Below are 21,549 nucleotides of genomic sequence, written 5' to 3' on the forward strand. Positions count from 1 at the left end.
CTTTTAATCCTCGGCTTTGATTGGCAAGGGCTGACATTGATTGACAGGTATCCATGACAACCCAGCAGCCAATCTGCCAAGTCCAATAGGAAATCGCTGGCTGGCTCAGGGCTGCTTCTACAACACAATCAGCAGCTCTTGGAGTTACAGCGAGTGCGGCCAGATATTTTCATCTTCAAATAAGTCGCGCTCACAGCGTCTAATGCGAAATCGACGTTGAAAAAGCTGATTTGGCGTCAAAATCCGAGTCAATGTTTCAGCTGCCTATTCTGAACTTCAGCCCCCAGCAAGTAGCTGGCGTGTGCGAGACGCTAGAAGAGAGCGGCGACATTGAGCGTCTTGGTCGCTTCCTGTGGTCGTTGCCAGTCGCTCCTGCAGCCTGCGAGGCGCTAAATAAAAATGAGTCGGTCATCCGAGCCAGGGCGATCGTTGCCTTTCACACGGGCAATTTCAGGGATCTCTATCACATTGTGGAACATCACAAATTTACTAAGGAGTCGCACATGAAGCTGCAGGCGCTGTGGTTGGAGGCGCATTACCAAGAAGCAGAGAAGCTCAGGGGGAGACCTTTGGGGCCAGTAGACAAGTACAGGGTGAGGAAGAAGTTCCCTCTGCCCAGGACTATTTGGGACGGGGAACAGAAGACTCACTGCTTTAAAGAACGAACCAGACATTTGCTTAGGGAATGGTACTTACAAGATCCCTATCCGAATCCCGGCAAAAAAAGAGAACTCGCCCAGGCGACTGGACTTAGCGCAACACAAGTTGGAAACTGGTTCAAAAACCGCAGACAAAGAGACAGAGCGGCGGCAGCAAAGAACAGGTCTGTAACAATGTAGCTGCGACTTCTTTTATCCCACACAGACGAGTAATAAGAGTGCGGCAACTATATAAGCAACACACACTGAGAGAGAGAGAGAGAGAGTCCCTCCTTGTTGTTATATCTCTTAAACCCCATTTCATACAGAATAAAGCGCATTCAATTCTTCTCTTACAATTTACAGCTAAGGGGCTCCTGTATATTAAATATGTGAGGCCTCTTAGTGTTGTTTATGCAGTAACATGTCAGAACCTCTTTACTCTCTCTCTCTCTCTCTCTCTCTCTCTCATCTCTTGAAAAAGTCCAAGTAGGAGACCGAAACGTTGGCCTGTTTTCTTTTAATGATTGAATAAATAAAGGTGAAGATTTTTATGGATAAATCCCAGTGTGCATCTATATCTTCTCTATATCTCTATATCTCTATATTTCTATATATTTATCTCTATCTCTATATCTTTCTCTATATCTCTATCTCTATATCTCTATATCTTTATATCTATATCTATATATCTATATCTCTATATCTATATATTTATCTCTATCGCTATATCTTTCTCTATCTCTATATCTCTATATATATATATATATATATATATATATATATATATATATATATATATATATTGACATAGATATGCAGATATCAGATAGATATTTCATTTATACACTGTAACTGTAACTGATATCTCCCGAATAAAGCATGTAGTAAACTAAAAAAAAAAAAAATAGAAATGTGCCTAACAGAAGAAAATAGAATTTTAAGCAATATTAAAATGTACATTCGTTTACAAAAATCCAGTGGTTTTAAAGTTACTTATAACTTGCTGCATAGCAATGGTTTCCCCTTGCTATTCCAGGGTTCACTATTTAAACAATGTAGCAGAAGCCAATTGATTAACAGACCCATATTGGCTGGAAGGGAGCTGAACCAGGAGAGTAGAAAGGGAAATACAATATTGCTGTCCATCAGAATTATTTTTACAAATAACTCTGAGTGTATTTATTTCATGCATACTGGAAATGTAATTAGAATATGAAAGGGGAACTATCGCGAAAATGAAAATTTAAAATAAGCTTCAGCATACTGAAATAAGAAACTTTCTAAATACAAACAATGAAAAATTCTGTACTGTTTCTGAAATAATAAAATTTTTTTTGTTTAGAACCCCTTTAATGTGCACAGTTTATTGCTGTGAGTGTGTTCAGTTGGTATTAAAGAGCAAGTTAATCTGTGCTCCTTTCATAACTTAATCAGATTTAGGCAGATTTAAAAGACGATTTCTGGTATCTATATCTGCCTAAATTGCCATTATTTTGCCAAAAGAGGACAACAATTGTTTCCAATAGAGATTCCTTTGAGATGTGAGCAATAAACCATTTTTATTGCAATTTGCTATGTAAAATATATATATTTATAAAATTATAGCTACTTATGACATAAGGATGATTCTCTGCATTATTTGGGCAGAATTCTGAGCAACCAAGTGTATAATGTGCTCATCTAAGCAGAAATATTCCAGTGCTCAGTTAGGGGATTTTATTTAGCTCAGTAAGGTTTATATACTTTACAATACTATTGAGGTTGTTGCATAAAGACACACAGATTCAAACGATAGAGCATTCAAATGTAGTAAGAGATCATCCAGTAGTAAAGTAGTAGCCAAAGGAGTTTTTATAAAAGTAAAAAAATCTTTATTAGGATATATTTAAAGGGGTTGTTCATCTTTGAGATACCTTTTAGTATGATGTAGAGAGTGATATTCTGAGACAATTTTAAATTTGTTTTCATATTGTATTATTTGTGGTTTGTGAGTTATTTAGCTTTTTATCCAGCAGCTCCTTATTTTGCATTTTAAGCAATCTGGTAACTAGGGTCCAAATTACCCTAGCAACAATACATTGATTTGAATAAGAGACTGGAATATAAATAGGAAAGGGTCTGAATAAAAGGATCAGTAATAAAAAGTAACAATAACAATGCATGTGTAGAAGGGGTCAGCGACGCCCATTTGAAAGCTGCAAAGAGCCAGAAGAAAAAGGCAAATAACTATAAAACTATAAAAAATAAATAATGAAAGAAAATTGAAAAGTTGTTAAGATTCGCCCATTCTATCATATAATAAAAGTTATCTTAAAGGTGAACCACCCCTTTAAGCTAAGGCTTACATATGTCCTAATAAAGATTTTTTTTTACTTTTATAAAAACACATTTGGCTACTGCTTTACTGCTGGTCGGACTCTTACCACATTTGAATGCTCTGTATTTTCCAACATTTGGCAAACCCTTAGACTGGGGGTTACCGTGGTGAGAGACCATCTATCAATAAATAGTTAATTTATAATTTTGATTTTGTACTTTTCCCTATTCATTTTCTTAATTCTCTATTTTTGACTTTTGTCAAAAAAAATGGAGCTACTCACCGGTACTTCTATGACTTTAATAGATCCAAACGATGTCACAATGGATATGGGCGCTTTGTATTAATAATCATGTTGCACAAAAAAAACAAGCATTATGGTTTAAATTTAAAAAATGCTTTGAAAGAAAGAAAAAAAAAGCGACAGTCTTGGGCAGGGAGGGCGAATAACTGGTTCCGGTGTATGTAGAATAAAAAACGACTTGGCCCCTAGCGAGGTGCATTTCCTAAATGGAACAATAGAAGGGTGACTAAATCCCACATTGTTCTCATTCTCATCATAAATAACTACAGGATTGTCCAGTTATATGTCTGTATATTATCCTGCTATTTATATTGGTTAAATAAAAGGCTCCTCTTATTTGTTGTCTTTGTTGTATCAGTGTGTGTTTGTGGTGGGTGCATTTATGTGGTGCGTAATGTTTGTATGATCCATCCTGTGTGCTAATTGCGTATTTCAGTTATCACTATCAGTCGGTGACCCTCTCCTGTTGTATTCTGCCAGGCTGCAACAGCAGGTCTTGTCCCAGGGAAGTGGCCATTCATTGGGTCCAGATGATAGAGGAGAAACGCTGGGCTCAGCCTCCAGTCCTGCGGCAAGTCTGTCCAGCAAAGCGGCTACCTCTGCCATCTCCATCACATCCAGCGACAGTGAATGTGACATCTGAGCCTTGGACACACCACAAACTCACAACCCAGTGCTACAAACCGGCCAGGGACATCATCACACTGGCATTTCTGACTATTAATCTGCCTCCAATTCCCACTAGAAGACTGTAAAAGGTTTGTGTCACATCATTTAATCTGGGGACCTTTAAATCCGATGCCTCAATTGCCTACTAATCGCCAAGTGTCTGAGCGACCGCTCTCCAACTCTCTGAGCGCATGCCCCGTTCATGGTGGAAAATAAGGACTTTTTTTTTTACTTTATCTTTTTTTTTTTAATATATTATATAATGACTTATTTAAGGGTTTGCAAACTGTAGACTTCTTTTGCTTGTCTGTATGTGCGCAGGTGACTATGTAGACGCATGTGCGCCAAATCTATGAATCTAATCCAGAAGTTAAATAAAATATGTAATGGACAGCTTATTATTATTATTATTATTATTATTATTATTATTACTAATGTTATCTTCTGTGTGGGTATTTGTGCAATGGGTAGGTGCCTTAAAACATTTCAGCACTATGATATATATACACAAATTATTTTATTACACCTTTTCCTTTTATGCCAACTCCCTCCATTCACTGATAAGATTGTCACATACTGATACATGGACAGTAGAAACCCCTTTTTACGTTTTTCAGGGGACCAGAAAAAGATGGTGTAAAATCCAGGAAAATGTAAAAATCAGGGAAATGTATTATGCATAATATTTACAGGTAGGTGGGACCACAAAACGACAATGTAAAATGAGGGAAAACTTAAAATCAGGGGATGTAAAATTGAGGTTCCACTGTATAATAATAGTGGCGTTTGTTAGCTAGTGATGGGCGAATTTGTCCCGTTCGACGGTAATAATAAAAAAAAACTAAAATTTTGACGCCCATGTCAATTTTGACGCCGGTGTTAAAGTCAATGGGCGTCCGAATAATGTTGAAGTGCGGCAGTCTTGATGCAAGCGACTTTTCCGATGCGCCTCCAAAAATTTTCGCCAGCGAATGTTTGTGTCAGTTTGGGGAATTTATTCAACAGCAGCATAATGCAAATTTTGACATCGGTGTCAATTTTGACACCGACTTTCAAGTCAATGGGCGTCCGAATAATGTTGACGTGCGACAATTTTGATGCGTTTCGACTTTTCTGACGAGCGTCTACATTTTTTTGGCGCCACAGTATTTTCGCCGGCAGTTTCACAAATTTATTTGAAACACTGAAATTCGCAGGGAATTCTTGCCTGGCTAATTTATTCGCTCATCACTAATTAGAACCATTGATACATATGTACATACATATGTATTTAGGACATATTTCATATAGTTGAACTCTGCAAGTATTCTAATATTTGATCCTGTGAGTGGTTTGAGGGTATTTTGGTGTATTATTTATATTGAATTCAATAACAAATATTGGCAGATTAACCAACACCAAACTGAACAATATATTTCTGTTTTTTACCCTGTCACACACTCATTTTTTTAAGTTGTTGTTAGTGTGAGGTTGTGTTGGTTTTTGCATTATGGGTTTTAGCAACACACATAAAGGTGAGGCCACAATACGAAAATACACAAACGAATAGATATCTATATATTTTACCCAATGGAACATTACAATTGCATAGGAGCATGTATTTTAAAATCATGTATTTTAAGTCCATAATTATTCTGTGACATTATAAATAATGCCCTTTCCCTTACATTACATAAATATTTACATTTTTGCTCATTATAAAAAAAGAATACTGTTACCCTAAACATTTTAATCAGGGCCTACCAGCAAGGCAATGACGCTTTATATTAGGCTAATTTAATGTTTTAAAGTAAAGCTTGAAATCATTTATGTTTATGGTTTGAAAGAACATTGGGAATATCCTTTACAATCGTATATTTATTTATATAGTATTTTATGTATATAAAGAGATGATGGATGGATAAATAAATGTATGCAGAAATGGACAGCGAAAATCAGGTATATTGTAACAAATGTTAAGGACAGAGGAATATGATGAGGCATGATCTGTGCTTTGCCAGGGGGGCTAGCAATTTAAATACTAGGAGATTTCTACGCAAGGCTGGTTTACAGCTTCTGGCACTATTTACTGGGATTAACTCAATTAACTTCTTGCTTGCCAGACTAAAAAACAATGAACACTATAAAATGCTGATTGATACTTTAGCTCCCCAAAAAAAGTACAGTACATTTTTATTTTTTAAGCAATGAAAGTAATATTTGCATCATCATTTTGTTGCATTTATTATATAATATATTTCTCATATAAAGTGCATTTTGTCATATATGTATAGATATACAATGGCTAGCTTGAAAATAATAGTATAAGTGCTTAACACATTTATATTTGAGCACCTCTCGCCCTTAAGCCCTTTACTTGTTTGTGTTTAAATAGCCACATTAGTGTTTACAGCCAACAAAATCAGCAGATAGTTCAATTAGCTTTTGTGTACATGGGTCTTCAACAAAGAGAAAAATATTGTGTCAAAACTAAAGTGAATGGGAGAGAGAGGAGAACTATTTTTTCCCTATTCAGCTCCAAAAAAAATGGTGGAATATTTCCGCTCCTTTTGAAAGCTGGGGCAAATCTGGGCACACATGAATAGAGAGGTCTTGTAAGCAGTCTATAATGCTGTCAAACAGCTCAGAGTAATAAGCGGTAATGATTGGGTTTGGAGTCCTCTTTTGGACAAAAGGGGGCTCAGAGTGTTTTGTGAGGCTGAATGGCTAATAAGTTTTCAAGGGAAAATGAGTTAGCTGTCAACAGATTGGTTTTGCTAGAGGGAAGAAAAGAAAGCCTTGCAGGTTAGGACCAGCCTAGTCCCTGTGCAGCTGGGTACAGTGGCCTCTCTTACAAAAAGTGAGCCTGAAATTCAAAAGTGTATTCAGTGAGTGGCCACAGCAGTTGTTGGGTCCCTGTAAAAACAGCTAGGGCTGAATAATGCTCACAGAAACAATTAGAGGTTTGTGTTGCCTTCCTGCCAAACACTTCAGCTAAGGGCATCACTAATTACCCGTAAATGTATGAAACTCTATAGGAAAAGGCTTCAGGGAGGGAGGTTAATAGCTCATTCAGTAACATTCATAACAAAGTGGCTGTTTCAATTCTTCCAGTTGCTTTCTTCTCGCCAATATTTGGATTCTTTTTTTTTATGGTTTGATTGGATCATTTTGTTTTTGAAAGATTTCCGTATGAATCTAGGTTCTGAACAAAAACAAGCTTTCTTTCCCATATTTAAGGATCGATATTCATGAACTTCATGTTGAAATGGCAAGCTGGTAAATTCTACCTGACCGTACAAATGTCCCGATCATATTAAGACTGAAAATGGAAAGGTTTTTAATTTTGGCTCCTTCAGGCTCCCAATTAACTGCATGGAAGGATCAGCATCCCTTAGCTTTCAGCTTTCATGTAAACACATTAGCTACACTTTGCGGATTCTACTGTGTTAATGGATTAGGCATCACCTGTTTGTAATTTTAAATGGAAGAAAATATATGCCATGACCTGCACTAATAGGAAGATAAACCCCTTTTATGCACACAGTGCCCTCAAATGATTAGTTCAGGTCTTATTAAGACAAAATGAAACACCTGATGTTTAAAATACCCCCCCATCACAAAGGCTTCTGGCAGGGGCCTGGAAATATAGCAATGGCAGGTGTATAAAATGAGCAATAAGAGGATTTACAAATACCTAATGTAAAATAAATGTAGCCACAGACATATATATTGTGAACTGGGCTGTCAGAGCCCTATTGGCATGAAACAGATCAGAACAGTAACAGCACATCAAAAATGCTGCGAATAAAATGGGCGAATAAATGGGCGAATAAATTCAGCAGGTGCGAATTCGCTGCGAATTTCCACGTTTCGCATGGGGGAATAAATTCGCAAAACTGTCGCGAAAAGTCGCCAGCGACAAAATTTTTTGGAAGCGCATCAAAAAAGCAGCTTGCGTCAAAACCGTAGAGCATCAACATTATTCAGACACTCATTGACTTTAATGCCGGTGTCAGAATTGACGCGGGTGTCAAAATTCGTGTTTCACAAATTTTTGATTGTTTTGTGAATTTTGTGGGAAATTTGCGAATTTTTCGGTGAAGCGCCCATCACTATTTAGAATCAGTTTTCTTTTAGTCACAAGCTGAATTCTAATCAGGGCACTCATCAGGGTGGGTACAGGGGGTACAGGTGGTACAGTGGAAGGCATTAATCATTATTTTTTGTGGTTCAGTATTTTATAGGCTCCCATGTTATACTTGTGCCGGACCTAAACAAAAACTGGGTTTCTGATCCTTTCTGCTCATTTCTCAAACAATCACATGTTTAATCTATCCCTCTCCTTAGTTATATGTTTGTTTCCCATGCAACCGCAATGTCAAAAACTTCCAGATGTTTAACCTGCAACTTCCAGCAAGATATTGAATTATAATTTAAAACACTGGACTTTCACACAGGGGCATTTCTGGCTATTTTGCCACTGCAGCTCCCTCCTTCCACTGATTATGGACTTTGCAGTGGTCAGATAGGAGTGCAGGTCTGGTTAAATAATATCGCTCCTGAAGTTACCAGGGCAGCGTTTTGCACTTTTTTTTGTAAAGTGCTGCCCAAGGCAAGGTTCTCATCTGACTCCATGACAGTAATTCACTTGCATCCACTATTTATATCTGCTCTATGATATAAGATGCCAAACACAGTAAGAAAAGATTGTGCAATCCATGGCTTTCCATCTACATTCATTGACTCATAAATTGTTACATTCTGGGCGGCCATTACTACTCCGTCTTGGAGTTTACCCACACTTCTCCCAAAGATTATATTACCACTCAATTATCAAGCATGAAAAACCCAGTTTTTATGCCATAATAACACCAGAAATTAACACTGGGTCAGACAGGGAAATAATTTTAATAAAGGTGACAAATCTGTAATTACACACACTTGCATATCTATACTATATATATGTATGAGAATTTGAGTAATGCTAAATGACTTCATTTTCAGGATTTCATTTGGGCATCCAAATTGCATGGTTTTCACATACAATGCTTTGTAGGTACCTGTCCTTTTACATTCCAGTTGTAATAATTTTAATATGTAGCTTATTATCACCTTTTTTCCTTTTATCACATTTTAAGGGTCAGGCCCGGATTTGTGGAAAGGCCACCAAGGCCCGGGCCTAAGGCGGCAGGAATTTAGGGGGCGGCATGAAGCCCAACCACACCCACAATAGTTTGGAAGCTCTGGGGCTTATCATGAGATACAATCATTTTTTAAAAGCTACATTTTTAACAATTGCCAATCCGCAGTGCTCCTGACCTGATGACGAAAATTTGTGCCTGTGCCCAAATGAAGTGAGTGGGGACATGGGTGATGAACGGCAGTGGGCCTAGGGGCGCCCGCTATGTAAATCTGGCCCTGTTAAAGGGGACCTGTCATCCAAAAAAATTATTCAAAATCCTATTTTATCACATTAGTCAAGCAAAATGAACTTTAATTACACTGTATAAATTATTTGAATCTTGTTTCCATCAGTCTGGGAATTCATAATTATAACAAGCAGACAGGAGCCATTTTGTGGACACTGTTATTAAGACAAGTCTTGTATCATCTCAGAATCTTGTTTGTGCACCAGAATGGGGGACCTGATGTCCATCCCCATGTCCTGGCTACACAATTAAATGGTAAAAAGTGGGGGAATGTGAGGAGAGCAGTGACATGTAGGAAGTGCTGAATGGAAAGTGAAAGTAATTGTCTGCCCCGCCTCTATGCCACTGGCATAGAGGAGTGGCAGACAATATTTGATTGACAGTGGAGATTTTTAAATAAGCTTACAACAGCTATGAATGCTTTAATAAAAAATAGAAATTGGATTTCATGTTTAATTTGAAAAGGACTTTTATTATACAGATTTTTGTGTCTGGGTGACAGGTCCACTTTAAGGGTAATTTCACAATTTATTAAAAACAATGACTGATGCATGTATTTTACCATCATACAGTTGCACTTACAGCAACACACACACAGCATACATAAACACACATACACACAACACACACATGCAAAAATAGCTTGCCTCCTTTTTAATAAACTCCATCTTCCTTGTACAATGGCAGTTTACAATTCTAAGTGCTAGACAAGTGGTATTTGTCATAAACCATCTGAACGTACACTGTATTTCCTTCATGAATCCATATATATTTCCTCATGAGGAAATAGTTACTTCTTGCGAATGGGGCTCTAAAGCATGCAAAAAGTTTCAAAAGGATCTCACACACCTAGCTGTCATAATATATTAACATAAAAAAGATATTGGTATAATTATAGGGAATTTGTAAAATTAAAAAGGAGATCAACATTTTGTAAATTCTGTTGTACAGGTTCTTATTACAAGGAAGGCGGCAAATGAAAAAATAATTGTAAATGTGGAATAGTTAAAGGTTCTCTCTAATAGTTAATTAAACTTTTTGTCATTGCTCTTAATTATCAGTAGGTTTGCTGCTAGCCCCATCTATTTTATATGCATCTTAAGGTGGCCATACAGGGGCAGATTAAAGGGATACTGTCATGGGAAAAATTTTTTTTTTCAAAATGAATCAGTTAATAGTGCTGCTCCAGCAGAATTCTGTACTGAAATCCATTTCTCAAAAGAGCAAACAGATTTTTCTATATTCAATTTTGAAATCTGACATGGGGCTAGACATTTTGTCAATTTCCCAGCTGCCCCAAGTCATGTGACTTGTGCTCTGATAAACTTCAATCACTCTTTACTGCTGTACTGCAAGTTGGAGTGATATCACCCCCTCCCTTTTTCCTCCCAGCAGCCAAACAAAAGAACAATGGGAAGGTAACCAGATAACAGCTCCCTAACACAAGATAACAGCTGCTTGGTAGATCTAAGAACAACACTCAATAGTAAAAACCCATGTCCCACTGAGACACATTCAGTTACATTGAGAAGGAAAAACAGCAGCCTGCCAGAAAGCATTTCTCTCCTAAAGTGCAGGCACAAGTCACATAACTGGGGGTAGCTGGGAAATTGACAAAATGTCTAGCCCCATGTCAGATTTCAAAATTGAATACAAAAAAATGGATTTCAGTGCAGAATTCTGCTGGAACAGCACTATTAACTGATGCGTTTTGAAAAAAACATGTTTTCCGATGACAGGATCCCTTTAAAGCTGCAGATATCTGTCCTTTAGACAGATTCGGCAGTTTATCTGCCAGTGTATGGGGGCTTCCAATGGATCTCCCCGATTGATATCTGGGCAAGATATTGATCGGGGAGGTTTGATTTTTCTGACGATCGAGGACCACATGAACTAGCTGATGCAGTCCTCAATCACCAGAAAAATCAAACCTCCCCAATCAATATCTTGGCCAGATATTCTGTCGGCGCCCAGTCTCTTCCTTGTAATCCGCCCTGACGTTGGTGGGCATATCGGGGAAAGATCCGCTCATTTGGCGACCTCGCCAAACCAGCAGATCTTATCGTGTATGGCCACCTTTAGATGTGCATGTTAATCTGGCCAGACATATAGAGATCCTCTTGTTTGGTGAGGTTGCCAAATGAGCAAATCTCTCCCTGATATGCCCATTTTAAGGTGGGTGATATCAAGCTGATCCCATCGTAGGCACCAGGACCCAATGATCAGATCACAAACCAATGTGGTCCTCGATCCGAAGGGACTTTTAAACCTGCCTGATCAACATCTGGCCAAATTTGGCCAGATATCAATCAGGAAGCCCTTTGAATCGCCCCATACACTGCCCAATAAGATGCCAACATAATCTGTGAGCAGTTTATATGGGCCTGTGTATGGCACCCAGTTCTCCCTACGGTAACCATTGTGAAGTATAATTTCAAAAAACACCACTTGAACTTTTACAAACATTATGCATCATTCAGTCCCTGCTGCAGTTGAGCTTACAATCAAATGTCCTTATCACATTCAGATACACACTATGAAAAATTTTTAACTGGAGCCAATTTCCCATCTTGTATGTTTTGGGTTTGAGAATAAGCCCTAGTACCCAGAGAAATCCCATGCATGCATGGCCAGAAGTATTATAATATTATTGCTGGCCACATGCTTTAGGGTTGGATTTGCAAAGAAAACCTTTTTCCAGTTTCAGACTGAGTTGAATCCAAATCAAGTTCTGAAGATGGTGTCCAGGCAGCAATGAATCACTGAATGTATTTTTCATTTGTCATCATTAGTAGTGCAGTAGTATTGACTGTACATTGTAGTTTTCAGCCTACTATGTAATTTTGTTGTTGATGAAGGTCAGCCAATGAAGAGGAACATGAATCATTGTTCTCCATGTGAAATCCTTTCCAGCAACATGAACAGACTTTGCAGCAATGCCGTAGAATGACAGGCTGTAACACCATAAATATCAACTTCACACTCTATTTCTTGATACATTTGGTAGAGTGTGTTGAGCCAGTCATTTATTTTTAACAATGAAGCAGAGCTTTAGTTTTATTTATTAATTGGGGTTTCTGGCAGGGAGAATTTCTAAACACATGTTTTGTCAGGGAACAATAAAGCAACTTGTGTATTGGGAAAGGTTATCAGATCTACTTTCCCTTTTACATATACATTCAATACATTTTAAATTTCTTTAAATGGTCAGAGAATTGATTGAGTGCAAAAACCTTTAGTTGTTAAAGACGCTGCACTAATTTGTTGCATTGACCTTGTGCAGCTCTCTGGATCATTAGCAGGGCTTGTACGTGGGGGGCGTATAATTCTATTGTGCCAAGTGATTATTCAAATGTTTCCGTAATGGAAGAAAACCACTAAAAAGAGAAAGGAAATGTGTGTTTAATCCATGGGTACCAAAGTAGTTTTTGGGAAATTTGGAATTGTTCAAACATAATTTAATGTATTAAATGCAACATTCTATGTAATTAAAGACTGAATGGTCTGTTTATTAAAGAGAAACATTTCCTGGTTTTGCTGTTCTGTTTGACCTCACCTTTTTTCAAAATTTGCCTTTTATTCAAAGGCCAATTAAAAACTAAAAATGTAAAAGAAAAAATGTAATCCCTAAGGAAACAAATATAACTCCAAAATACAAGCCTTAAATAACTGCAAATAACTGTTGTAGTTCAGAAAAGAGATCTGTAAATCGTCACCCGTAGGGCAGGGGCACACAAAGCTACTGGGGGAGATTTAGTTGCCCGGCGATAAATCGCTTCTTCTGGGCGACTAATCTCCCAAACTGCCTCCCGCCGGCTAGAATCTTAAACAAGCAGGATGCTGGCACTCGGAACACTTGGTTTTCTGAAGTCGTCCGAAGTTTCCTCTTGAGGCGACTTCAGAAAATGAAATACACAGATTGCCATCCCACCGGCGATTTACATTCTAGCCAGCGGGAGGCAGTTCGTTGGGCGACTAATCTCCCCAAATCTGAGCGTGTGTCTCTGCCCTTACTGCTAGGAAAGAAAGAACAAGGCTCTTAAGTGGTATCAATGCAAAAAAAAAATAATATCTGCAGGGTTGCAGAAATTGGCACTTATTATAGTTGCATGGAGGAATCCATATCACAGTACTAGATGCAGTCTAGGTATAGATGTATAATCATGACTGCATTCTCAGAGAGATCTGGGCACTCTCATTGTTGCATATTATTATAGTGAAACCCGTCTGGTTTTATGTTAGTGTATCGTTGTGGGATCCTTACTCAAATGGGGCCAATGTAGCGCACTGAGAACAGAGCCGATATCTTTCCCAGCTGAGAGCCCTTTCCACCTCATTTAATTTGCTCAGTCTGAATTTGGTTATCCAGTCAGCCTTTGTCAGAGGCTCCGTCACCCAAACCATTAACACAACAACCTTTCCTCCCTCCAAATGTTTTCCTAACAATGCCAGATTTCAGTGATGGCCACAAAAGACCAGGACTCCTCTTGAGTTAATGGAAACATTTTGTCACAGGTGACGAAACATATTTTCCTGCCTTAATACAGGCTAAACAGGCTCATTTTTGCCCAAATGATAGGGCATTCTCTGATCTAATTGAATCAGAAATACTAGTTCTTTAGCAACCCATGTTAAGATTATATTAAAAGTAAGTTTAACCAGTTGTGATGATATATAGAGCACTGGTAAGGCCCCATCTAGAATATGCCGTACAGTTTTGGTCTTCATCACTCAAACAGGACATTATTGTATTAGAGAGGGTACAGAGAAGGGCAACTAAGCTGGTAAAGGGAAAATCTTAGCTATGAGGAAAGACTGGCCAAATTGGGGATGTTCACGCTGGAGAAGAGGCGCTTAAGGGGTGATATGATAACTATGTATAAATATTAGGGAGGCACCAAATCTCCGATTTACTAACGGGCGCTGGCATAAATTCGCTAGCGAAGTAGACATACTCTAGCGCCAGACGAAGTTGCGCTCTGGCGAAGGGATGTAACAACGCTAATTCACTAACTTGCGTATTTTACTGAACGTTACCTCTTGCGCCACACTTGACTTTGCCAGCTCAGACCAGGCGAAGTGCAATAGAGTAGATAGAAGGATCTTCAAAAATAGTTGAAATTTTCCCAAAAAAATGCTGGCGTATTTTACACTTTTCAGGGTGATAGGCTGAAAAAGATCGAAATTTTTTTTTGGGGTACCCTCTTTTATTTTAGTGTAATTCGACTAGGGAATAGTACAAATTCGATTTGAATTTAAAAGAATTTTGAAATTTATCATGTACTGTCCCTTTAAAAATTAGAATTTGACTATTCTCCATCTAAAATCTGCCAATTGGTGTTTTAGCCTTCAATCAATTTGGAGTCATTTGGTGGACTTTTTTTTACATTTTTTTTGGGGGGGGGAAAGCCTATTCACCCGTATTTAAAAAATTAGATTTTTTAAATACATTTTGGGTTTTTCCGAATTTCAAGTTTATGGGAGTTGATGAGAGTTTATAGAAACTCCCATAAATTTGAAATTCGATCCTTGATAAATCTGGCCCTTAGGGTAGAACTCCACAGGCGATTTCACCTGCGATACCCAGGGCCAAATTCCTGTCTTCGGTGCCCCAAGGCCTCTTCGCGCCCGTCAATTTCACGCACAAGCCCTTACAGAAGCGTGCGTGCTTGTGCCGAAACGCTGGCGATTAGCGCCTCTTCAAATGCGGAATGCCACCCCTATTGTCTTGCCGCCCTAGGCCCAGGCCTAGGTACCGCCACAAAACCGGGCCTGGCGGTACCTTCAGTTCCGACGTGATGAGACTAATCGCAGGCGTCAGTTCGGATGTGCCGAATCTAATGTAAGTAATACAAATGTTGCATGTAGAAGCGATTGCATCCGACACGACTGTCGGATGCGAACGCTGCATATCGCGTCTTCATCCGAAAGTCGTGTTGGATGCAATCAGCTTGTACGTGTGACTTTTGTATTACTTACAGTAGATTCGTATGACTCGTATGAGCAATTATCTACACCTTTAACCAAGTTTTTTGCCAAAACATGCCTTTGATTTGACACCCTTGTCTCTTGTCCTTCACAAGCAATAGACTAAAAGAGCATTATGCATTAATATAAACCTGTTTTATATTTTATTAGCTTCTACGCTCAGTGTGTGGGGGAATCATTCATCATGGCAGTGCTGCGCGGAATCAATGGTAAGGACACAAGTGCCGTGCTTTAAACCTAAAATGATGGGAGTTCCACCAAAAACTGAAGGTGAAGAACCAACTGAATGGAGCAATCATTGAGGCAATTACAGGATTTTCAATGGGGCGTTTCCACATATGCTCCATGCATATATACTGTAATTCTCTGTATTAGGAAAGGCTATATATATATATTTTCTTTACCAGGCTTCATTTCTGGTTGTGCAAGAGAAATAAATAAAATTCCAATTTTGCAGCCAAAATGAATTACAGAACGTAACAAATACATCTGAACCACTTGAATACAGATGGTTTAAATCTGCTTGTTTCTGAGATGTGATTTGTACAGATGAAAGGTTTTGATTGCAAAATAATTGGGAGATTTGCTGTTACTTCAAGGACCCCAAAGATTATTCTTGGATTCTCTCTGCCGGGTAAGAATGCCCTCTTGTGTTAGTGTTGCTTTACTGCACTCTTGGCATCTTAAAAAGAAGCAAAAACATTTCATAAAATATATTTCCTTCTAAATCGTACAGTGATGTTATGAATAATTAATGGTACCTTTGAGCTCCCTTTTCCCGAGGTGAGAGAACCACTTGGACCATACCAGGTCACTAACATAAACAATCTTTAGTTAGTAGGCAACACACAATGTTGTGCTATGCTGGAAGGTGGCCAGAGCTATAATCTTAAAGGACAAGGAAAGGCAAAAAAATTAAATCAAATTTCTACTTTCTTTAATGAAAATGAAACCTATCTCCAATATACTTTAATTAAAAAATGTGTACTGTTTTTATAAGAAACCTGACTGTATGCAGTGAAATTCTCCCTTCATTTACTGGATAGGAATTGTCAGATGGTCCCTAACTGCTCTGCAGGGAAACAATCATACTTATGAACAGCAGGGGGAGCCCCCACCTTACTTACCAGCCATCCAGAACTCAAGCAGCTTTGTTTATGACGATCCTTAAGCAGCCCAGACCACACTGAGCATGTGCACAGTCTTAGTCTTGCAAAGATGTTTAACAAAGTTACAAGATGGTGACCCCCTGTGGCCAAATTTGAAAGCATAAATCATTTGTTTGATTAGGCTTGTGGTGCAGTAAGTTCATGTTTATGTTTAGTATACAAAATACAGCATTTCTAGCCTTATTCTATTTTAGACTTTCCTTGCCCTTTAAGGGTGCCCACACAGCAATTCTGCTTTAAAGCTGCTAAACTAAAGGCATAATATTGGCAGCATTAAAGTGCTAATATCTTTGAAATGACTAAATATGGTAATATTACATTGCATAAATTCACCAAAAAACATTGTGAACCCATCTGCTGTCATTTTTATACAGTATTTAGTTTAACTTGTAATCCATAAATTCTCAGACCCTGTAAACACAACATCTGATTTTGTGTGCTGGAAAAAGTATTTTCCTTCTTTGTAGAGGATAATGAGTATTTATTATTAATAATATTGCAGCTGAGAGTAAAACACTGATATTTCTACTTTGCATTGAACAGGTCAAAAATCAAGTTTAGTTCATTAATATAATAATCCAGATGAAATAAACTTTATAATTTAATTGCAGCAAATTGTAATTACAGGGCACCATCTAGTGGTAGGTAGTATGAACTTCACATTTACTGAGGTCAGGCAAAAGGATTGCTGCTATCATTACTAAGAGATATTTGGCCCTATACTATTATTTCATTCCATTATGGGAGAAATGTCTGCTTACTAGAGAGCATTCCAGTAGTTTACCAATCCCATCAAGGTAAATCAGTTTGGGTAATCCTTACCTCTTGTGATGTTACATACAGTTATGCAAGTCTCTTGTGAAATACTTATTAATAGACACGATAGAGCTATTGTACTTCTAAGACTAATAAGAATAAGACTTTTTTTTTATCATACTGTACGTTCCAACGTTTCAATCCACATTTGGATCCTTGATAAAGATCCAAATGCAGATCGAAAGGCTGGAATGCACAGTGGAATAAATAATCACTAATAAGAGAAATTGGTGTGCGGATCTCCTTGACGAGTATATATATATATATATATATATAACAAACAAGGGAAAGTTGTGCTCACCACTATTTTTTAAAACCATTAGGCGGGGGTGCAATGAGGGTGTGACCACAAAATACATATAGTCAAATACAAGAGTCCTCTGCACTCAACCCATTATCAATATATTTAAGACAGCGACATTTTGTGCATACTGCTACTAAAAAATGCCTTACCCTTTAAACAAAACAGGGATTAAAAAATAATGGTTTTAAAAAATAGTGGTGAGCACAACTTTCCCTTGTTTGTTATAGTTTATACAGGAGCAGTGACCAGCTCCATGTTGTAGCTCCCACCCTTCCCAGCTATAGTCAGGTGATCCCACTGGTGTCTAATAAAAGGGCAGCCAAGTATGGAGGTTTACTTTGAAAGCAGCAAGTTAAGTTGCAGGTAATACCTAGTCCCTTTGTAAAATGTATAATGAAGCAATAGAATTCTTAATGAATCAGATAAAATTGAGCATAGGACTGGCCAGATATGGGATGACTTTGACGTAGTTGGCCAGCTTAAATATATTGCAATATATGGACAAACAATCCCTGTTTTGTTTAAAGGGTAAGGCATTTTTTAGTAGCAGTATGCACAAAATGTCGCTGTCTTAAATATATTGATAATGGGTTGAGTGCAGAGGACTCTTGTATTTGACTATATATATATATATATATATATATATATATATATATATATATATATATATATATATATATATATATGGGTAGAACTCCGCTCCTTGCGTGATACATGGGTGCATGGTAAAACTTCATACAGATTTCCAAATGACCAGCAACTCCAGGATTTTAGTGTAAAGCATTATATTTGATACATGCAGTTATAGCCTATACGTATATGTATAAATAAAAGACCAGCAACACAGATATTTTTTTAAAGGAGAAGGAAAGGCTAAAATTAAGTAAGCTTTTTCAGAAAGGTCTATATAAATACACCAGAAAACCCTCAAAGTAATGCTGCTCTGAGTCCTCTGTCAAAATAAACACAGCATTTATTTCCTTCTATTGTGTACTCATGGGCTTCTGTATCAGACTTCCTGTTTTCAGCTTAAACCTCCAGGGCTAGGGCTTGAGCATGCTCAGTTTGTTCCTCTCTTCCCCCCTCCCTCCTCCCCTCCCTGCTGTAATCTGAGCTCAGAGCTGTGAGCAGAGAGAGACTCAGGCAGGAAGTGATGTCACACTAAGCTTTTATGGCAGCTTCTATCCTAAACTAACAGAGACAGTGTCTAAAGCTGTTTACTCAGGTATGGTAAAGCATTCTGCATAATAAATATAGCATTCTAGCTTGCGCTATTGTGGCTAATCTGTTGGCAATAAACTGTCTTGGAGCTTTCCTTCTCCTTTAATATAATATAGAGAGAGAGAGAGAGAGAGAGAGAGAGATCTTTAGAGATATAGATATGAACTATATACTATCCAATGTATTTCCAATAGTATTTCAAAGAGTATACAATGTTTCTAGTGCTCGGTAGTTAGTTGGATAAGGAATCAGTTGGTTCTTAAATACTGTAAAAGGAAACAAAATATAATGCACACCGGAAAACAATTTAATGTAAAATCGATCATGTAACTCTTCTAAGCACTTTTATAGACTACAAGGATTATTATTATCTTTAATTTCCAAGACATGCAGAATTTTACTATTTTACTATTTGAAATCTAATGTAATGAAAGCTGTAACAACTGTGCCACCTGCTGGTTGTTTTTGTGGTCTACAGTTTCTGACGGCCAGAGACGCAAAATGAGAAAAGTTGTGATGTTTCTATGCTCAGTCAACCAGCTACAAAATTCATCATATTAGCAGTTTAAATTACAATAAAAAAGTATTAAATGTAAAATTGTAAAATTGTAAAAGCCTGCTCTGACCAATTTTACATTAAATTAAGTTCATCACATTGTCAAAGATTTTGCAGAGGTTCTTGTATCCATTTCTCAGGACCTTAATCAATTAAAAGGTGTATTTGGAGACTAAATTAATCTGAATGTATAAGAATTTTATTTTACTTTAAAAAAATGTTCATCTAAAACCTGGCCGGCCAGGAACCCAACAAATAACAATATAAATACATAAAAAAACCAAAAACATTTTTTAAAAATGATTCAGGTAGGTGGTCACTTAAAATCACAGTAATAGGAATTTTCCAAATGTCCTAGGTTGTATTGAATGATTCCCCCAGTCTTGCAAAAACAATTATGTGGAGCAAAATTGGTGTGAGTTACAGTTCTCAAATTTAGGAGTATTAAGGTATGAGTTATAGTTTTCCAATTTGATAATCAAGTAAGAGGTAGTTTTCCCAAATGGGTTGTCAAACTTATGATGTGGAGATATATGTAGAGAAGGTTACAGAAGGGGTTAATTGGGGCGTCCCCCACACCCCCTCTCTTTCCAGCTATACGTGCCCCCCAATAATGGACTGATCTCACCAGATCCTGCGTTCCGGTCTTTCCTTTGAATTAATTTATTACTGTTTTGTAGTGATGGGCGAATTTATTCGCCAGGCGAAAATTTGCATGCGAATTCCCGCAATTCACCGCCGGCGAAAATATGCGCGATACCGCCGCGAAAATTTGGCAGCGAAAAAAAATGGACGCAGGTGCCAGCAAATTTTTGCCGCTGTCAAAAAACAGACGCCGGCATAAAAAACGAGACGCCAGCGCCGTTTCGCTAACTTTCCGCTGTTTTCGCTAATTTCTTGGGGAATTCTAAATTTTTTTAGATTTTGATCTGTTTAATATAGAAATGTTGCAGAAAAAAAGCATGAATTATAAATCCTTGCAGTATTCAGGCAAATCCCAAAAATGTATGGTTTGTACATCACATGTATTAATAACTAGTAATGGGAGAATCATTTTGCCAGGCATAAATTTGCGTGAATTTCTGCGTTTCGCAGTGGCAACTATTCCCCTGCAAAAAATCCATTGCGTCAAAAAAAATTGTGAATTGCGGCGTAAAATTCAGTCGGAACACTCTTTTACAATTTTACAGTTGACATTTAATACTTTTTTTATTGTAATTTAAACTGCTAATATGATGAATTTTGTAGCTGGTTGACTGATTGTGTACACTGAGAAAAGAAAAAAAAGTTTTGATGCTATTCTGCTTAATACATACTAAAGTAACATCAGATAGAAATTGTCGCATTAAAATTATTCGGACACCCATTGACTTTAATGCATTTGGACCAAATATAAAAATGCAAATAAAAATTGTTGCTTGCGTCAAAATTATTTTGATGCCCCCTGACTTCAATGTGTTTCGTGAATTTTTCGCAGCACAGATTCGCCCATCACTGTTAATAACTGTGCCACCCACACTTATACCTGATAAATTGATTGATTTAATTGCAGTGATGGGCGAATTTGTCCCACTTCGCAGAAAAATGAGTTTTGATGCCGGCGTCAATTCACAGGCGTCAAAATCAACGATGTCAGTAATTCCGACGCTGGAAAAATTTGATCCGCATTAAAGTCAATGGACATGCGTTTAATTGTTGCCGGCGTCGGAATTGTCGCGGCAATTTTGTGAATTCATTCGCCGGCGGCGATACCCGGAAATTCGTGTCGATTTCGTGCCTGGCGAATAAATTCAGCCATCACTATTTAATTGGTTTATTTTCTCATAACTCGTTGTTTGTTGCTCTATAATAACTCCCTCTAATAAGATCCATTTGCCACTTTTCTATAATGCCAAAAAGTCATCACAGACACATTTGTTTGACTTGCTAACACTAAAGCTGGTCATACAGTCAGAGATCCATTTGTTTGGTGAGGTTATCAAACAAGCGGATCTCTCCCCAATATGCCCATCTTGAAGGGGGAAATATCGGGTTTATCCGATCATGGGCCCTAGCGCCCAACAATTGTATCACAACAAGGAGAATACAGTCAGATCTGATGGGATTTTTAAACCTGCCCAATCAATATTTTTCAGCCAGATATCAATTGGGGA

The 21,549-nt window shown here is 37.7% G+C and overlaps 1 protein-coding gene across 1 annotated transcript; it reads left to right on the plus strand.

Moving 5' to 3' along the window:
• Positions 1 to 195: 195 nt before the first annotated feature.
• Positions 196 to 4,329, plus strand: six6.S (SIX homeobox 6 S homeolog). Its single transcript, NM_001085717.1, has 2 exons — positions 196 to 823; positions 3,743 to 4,329. The coding sequence occupies exons 1-2, from the start codon at positions 252 to 254 to the stop codon at positions 3,903 to 3,905; spliced, it is 735 nt and encodes a 244-aa protein (NP_001079186.1). The 5' UTR covers positions 196 to 251; the 3' UTR covers positions 3,906 to 4,329.
• The last annotated feature ends 17,220 nt before the right edge of the window (positions 4,330 to 21,549 follow it).

Source organism: Xenopus laevis, chromosome 8S, assembly GCF_017654675.1.
Source record: "Xenopus laevis strain J_2021 chromosome 8S, Xenopus_laevis_v10.1, whole genome shotgun sequence".
Lineage (NCBI taxonomy): Eukaryota > Metazoa > Chordata > Amphibia > Anura > Pipidae > Xenopus > Xenopus laevis.

Excerpts from the sequence above, each read along its gene's own strand:
- six6.S (NM_001085717.1), top strand. The coding sequence starts at position 252 with ATGTTTCAGCTGCCTATTCTGAACTTCAGCCCCCAGCAAGTAGCTGGC. Across the intron at positions 824-3,742 it reads GCGGCGGCAGCAAAGAACAG|GCTGCAACAGCAGGTCTTGT; the intron begins GTCTGTAACAAT and ends GTATTCTGCCAG.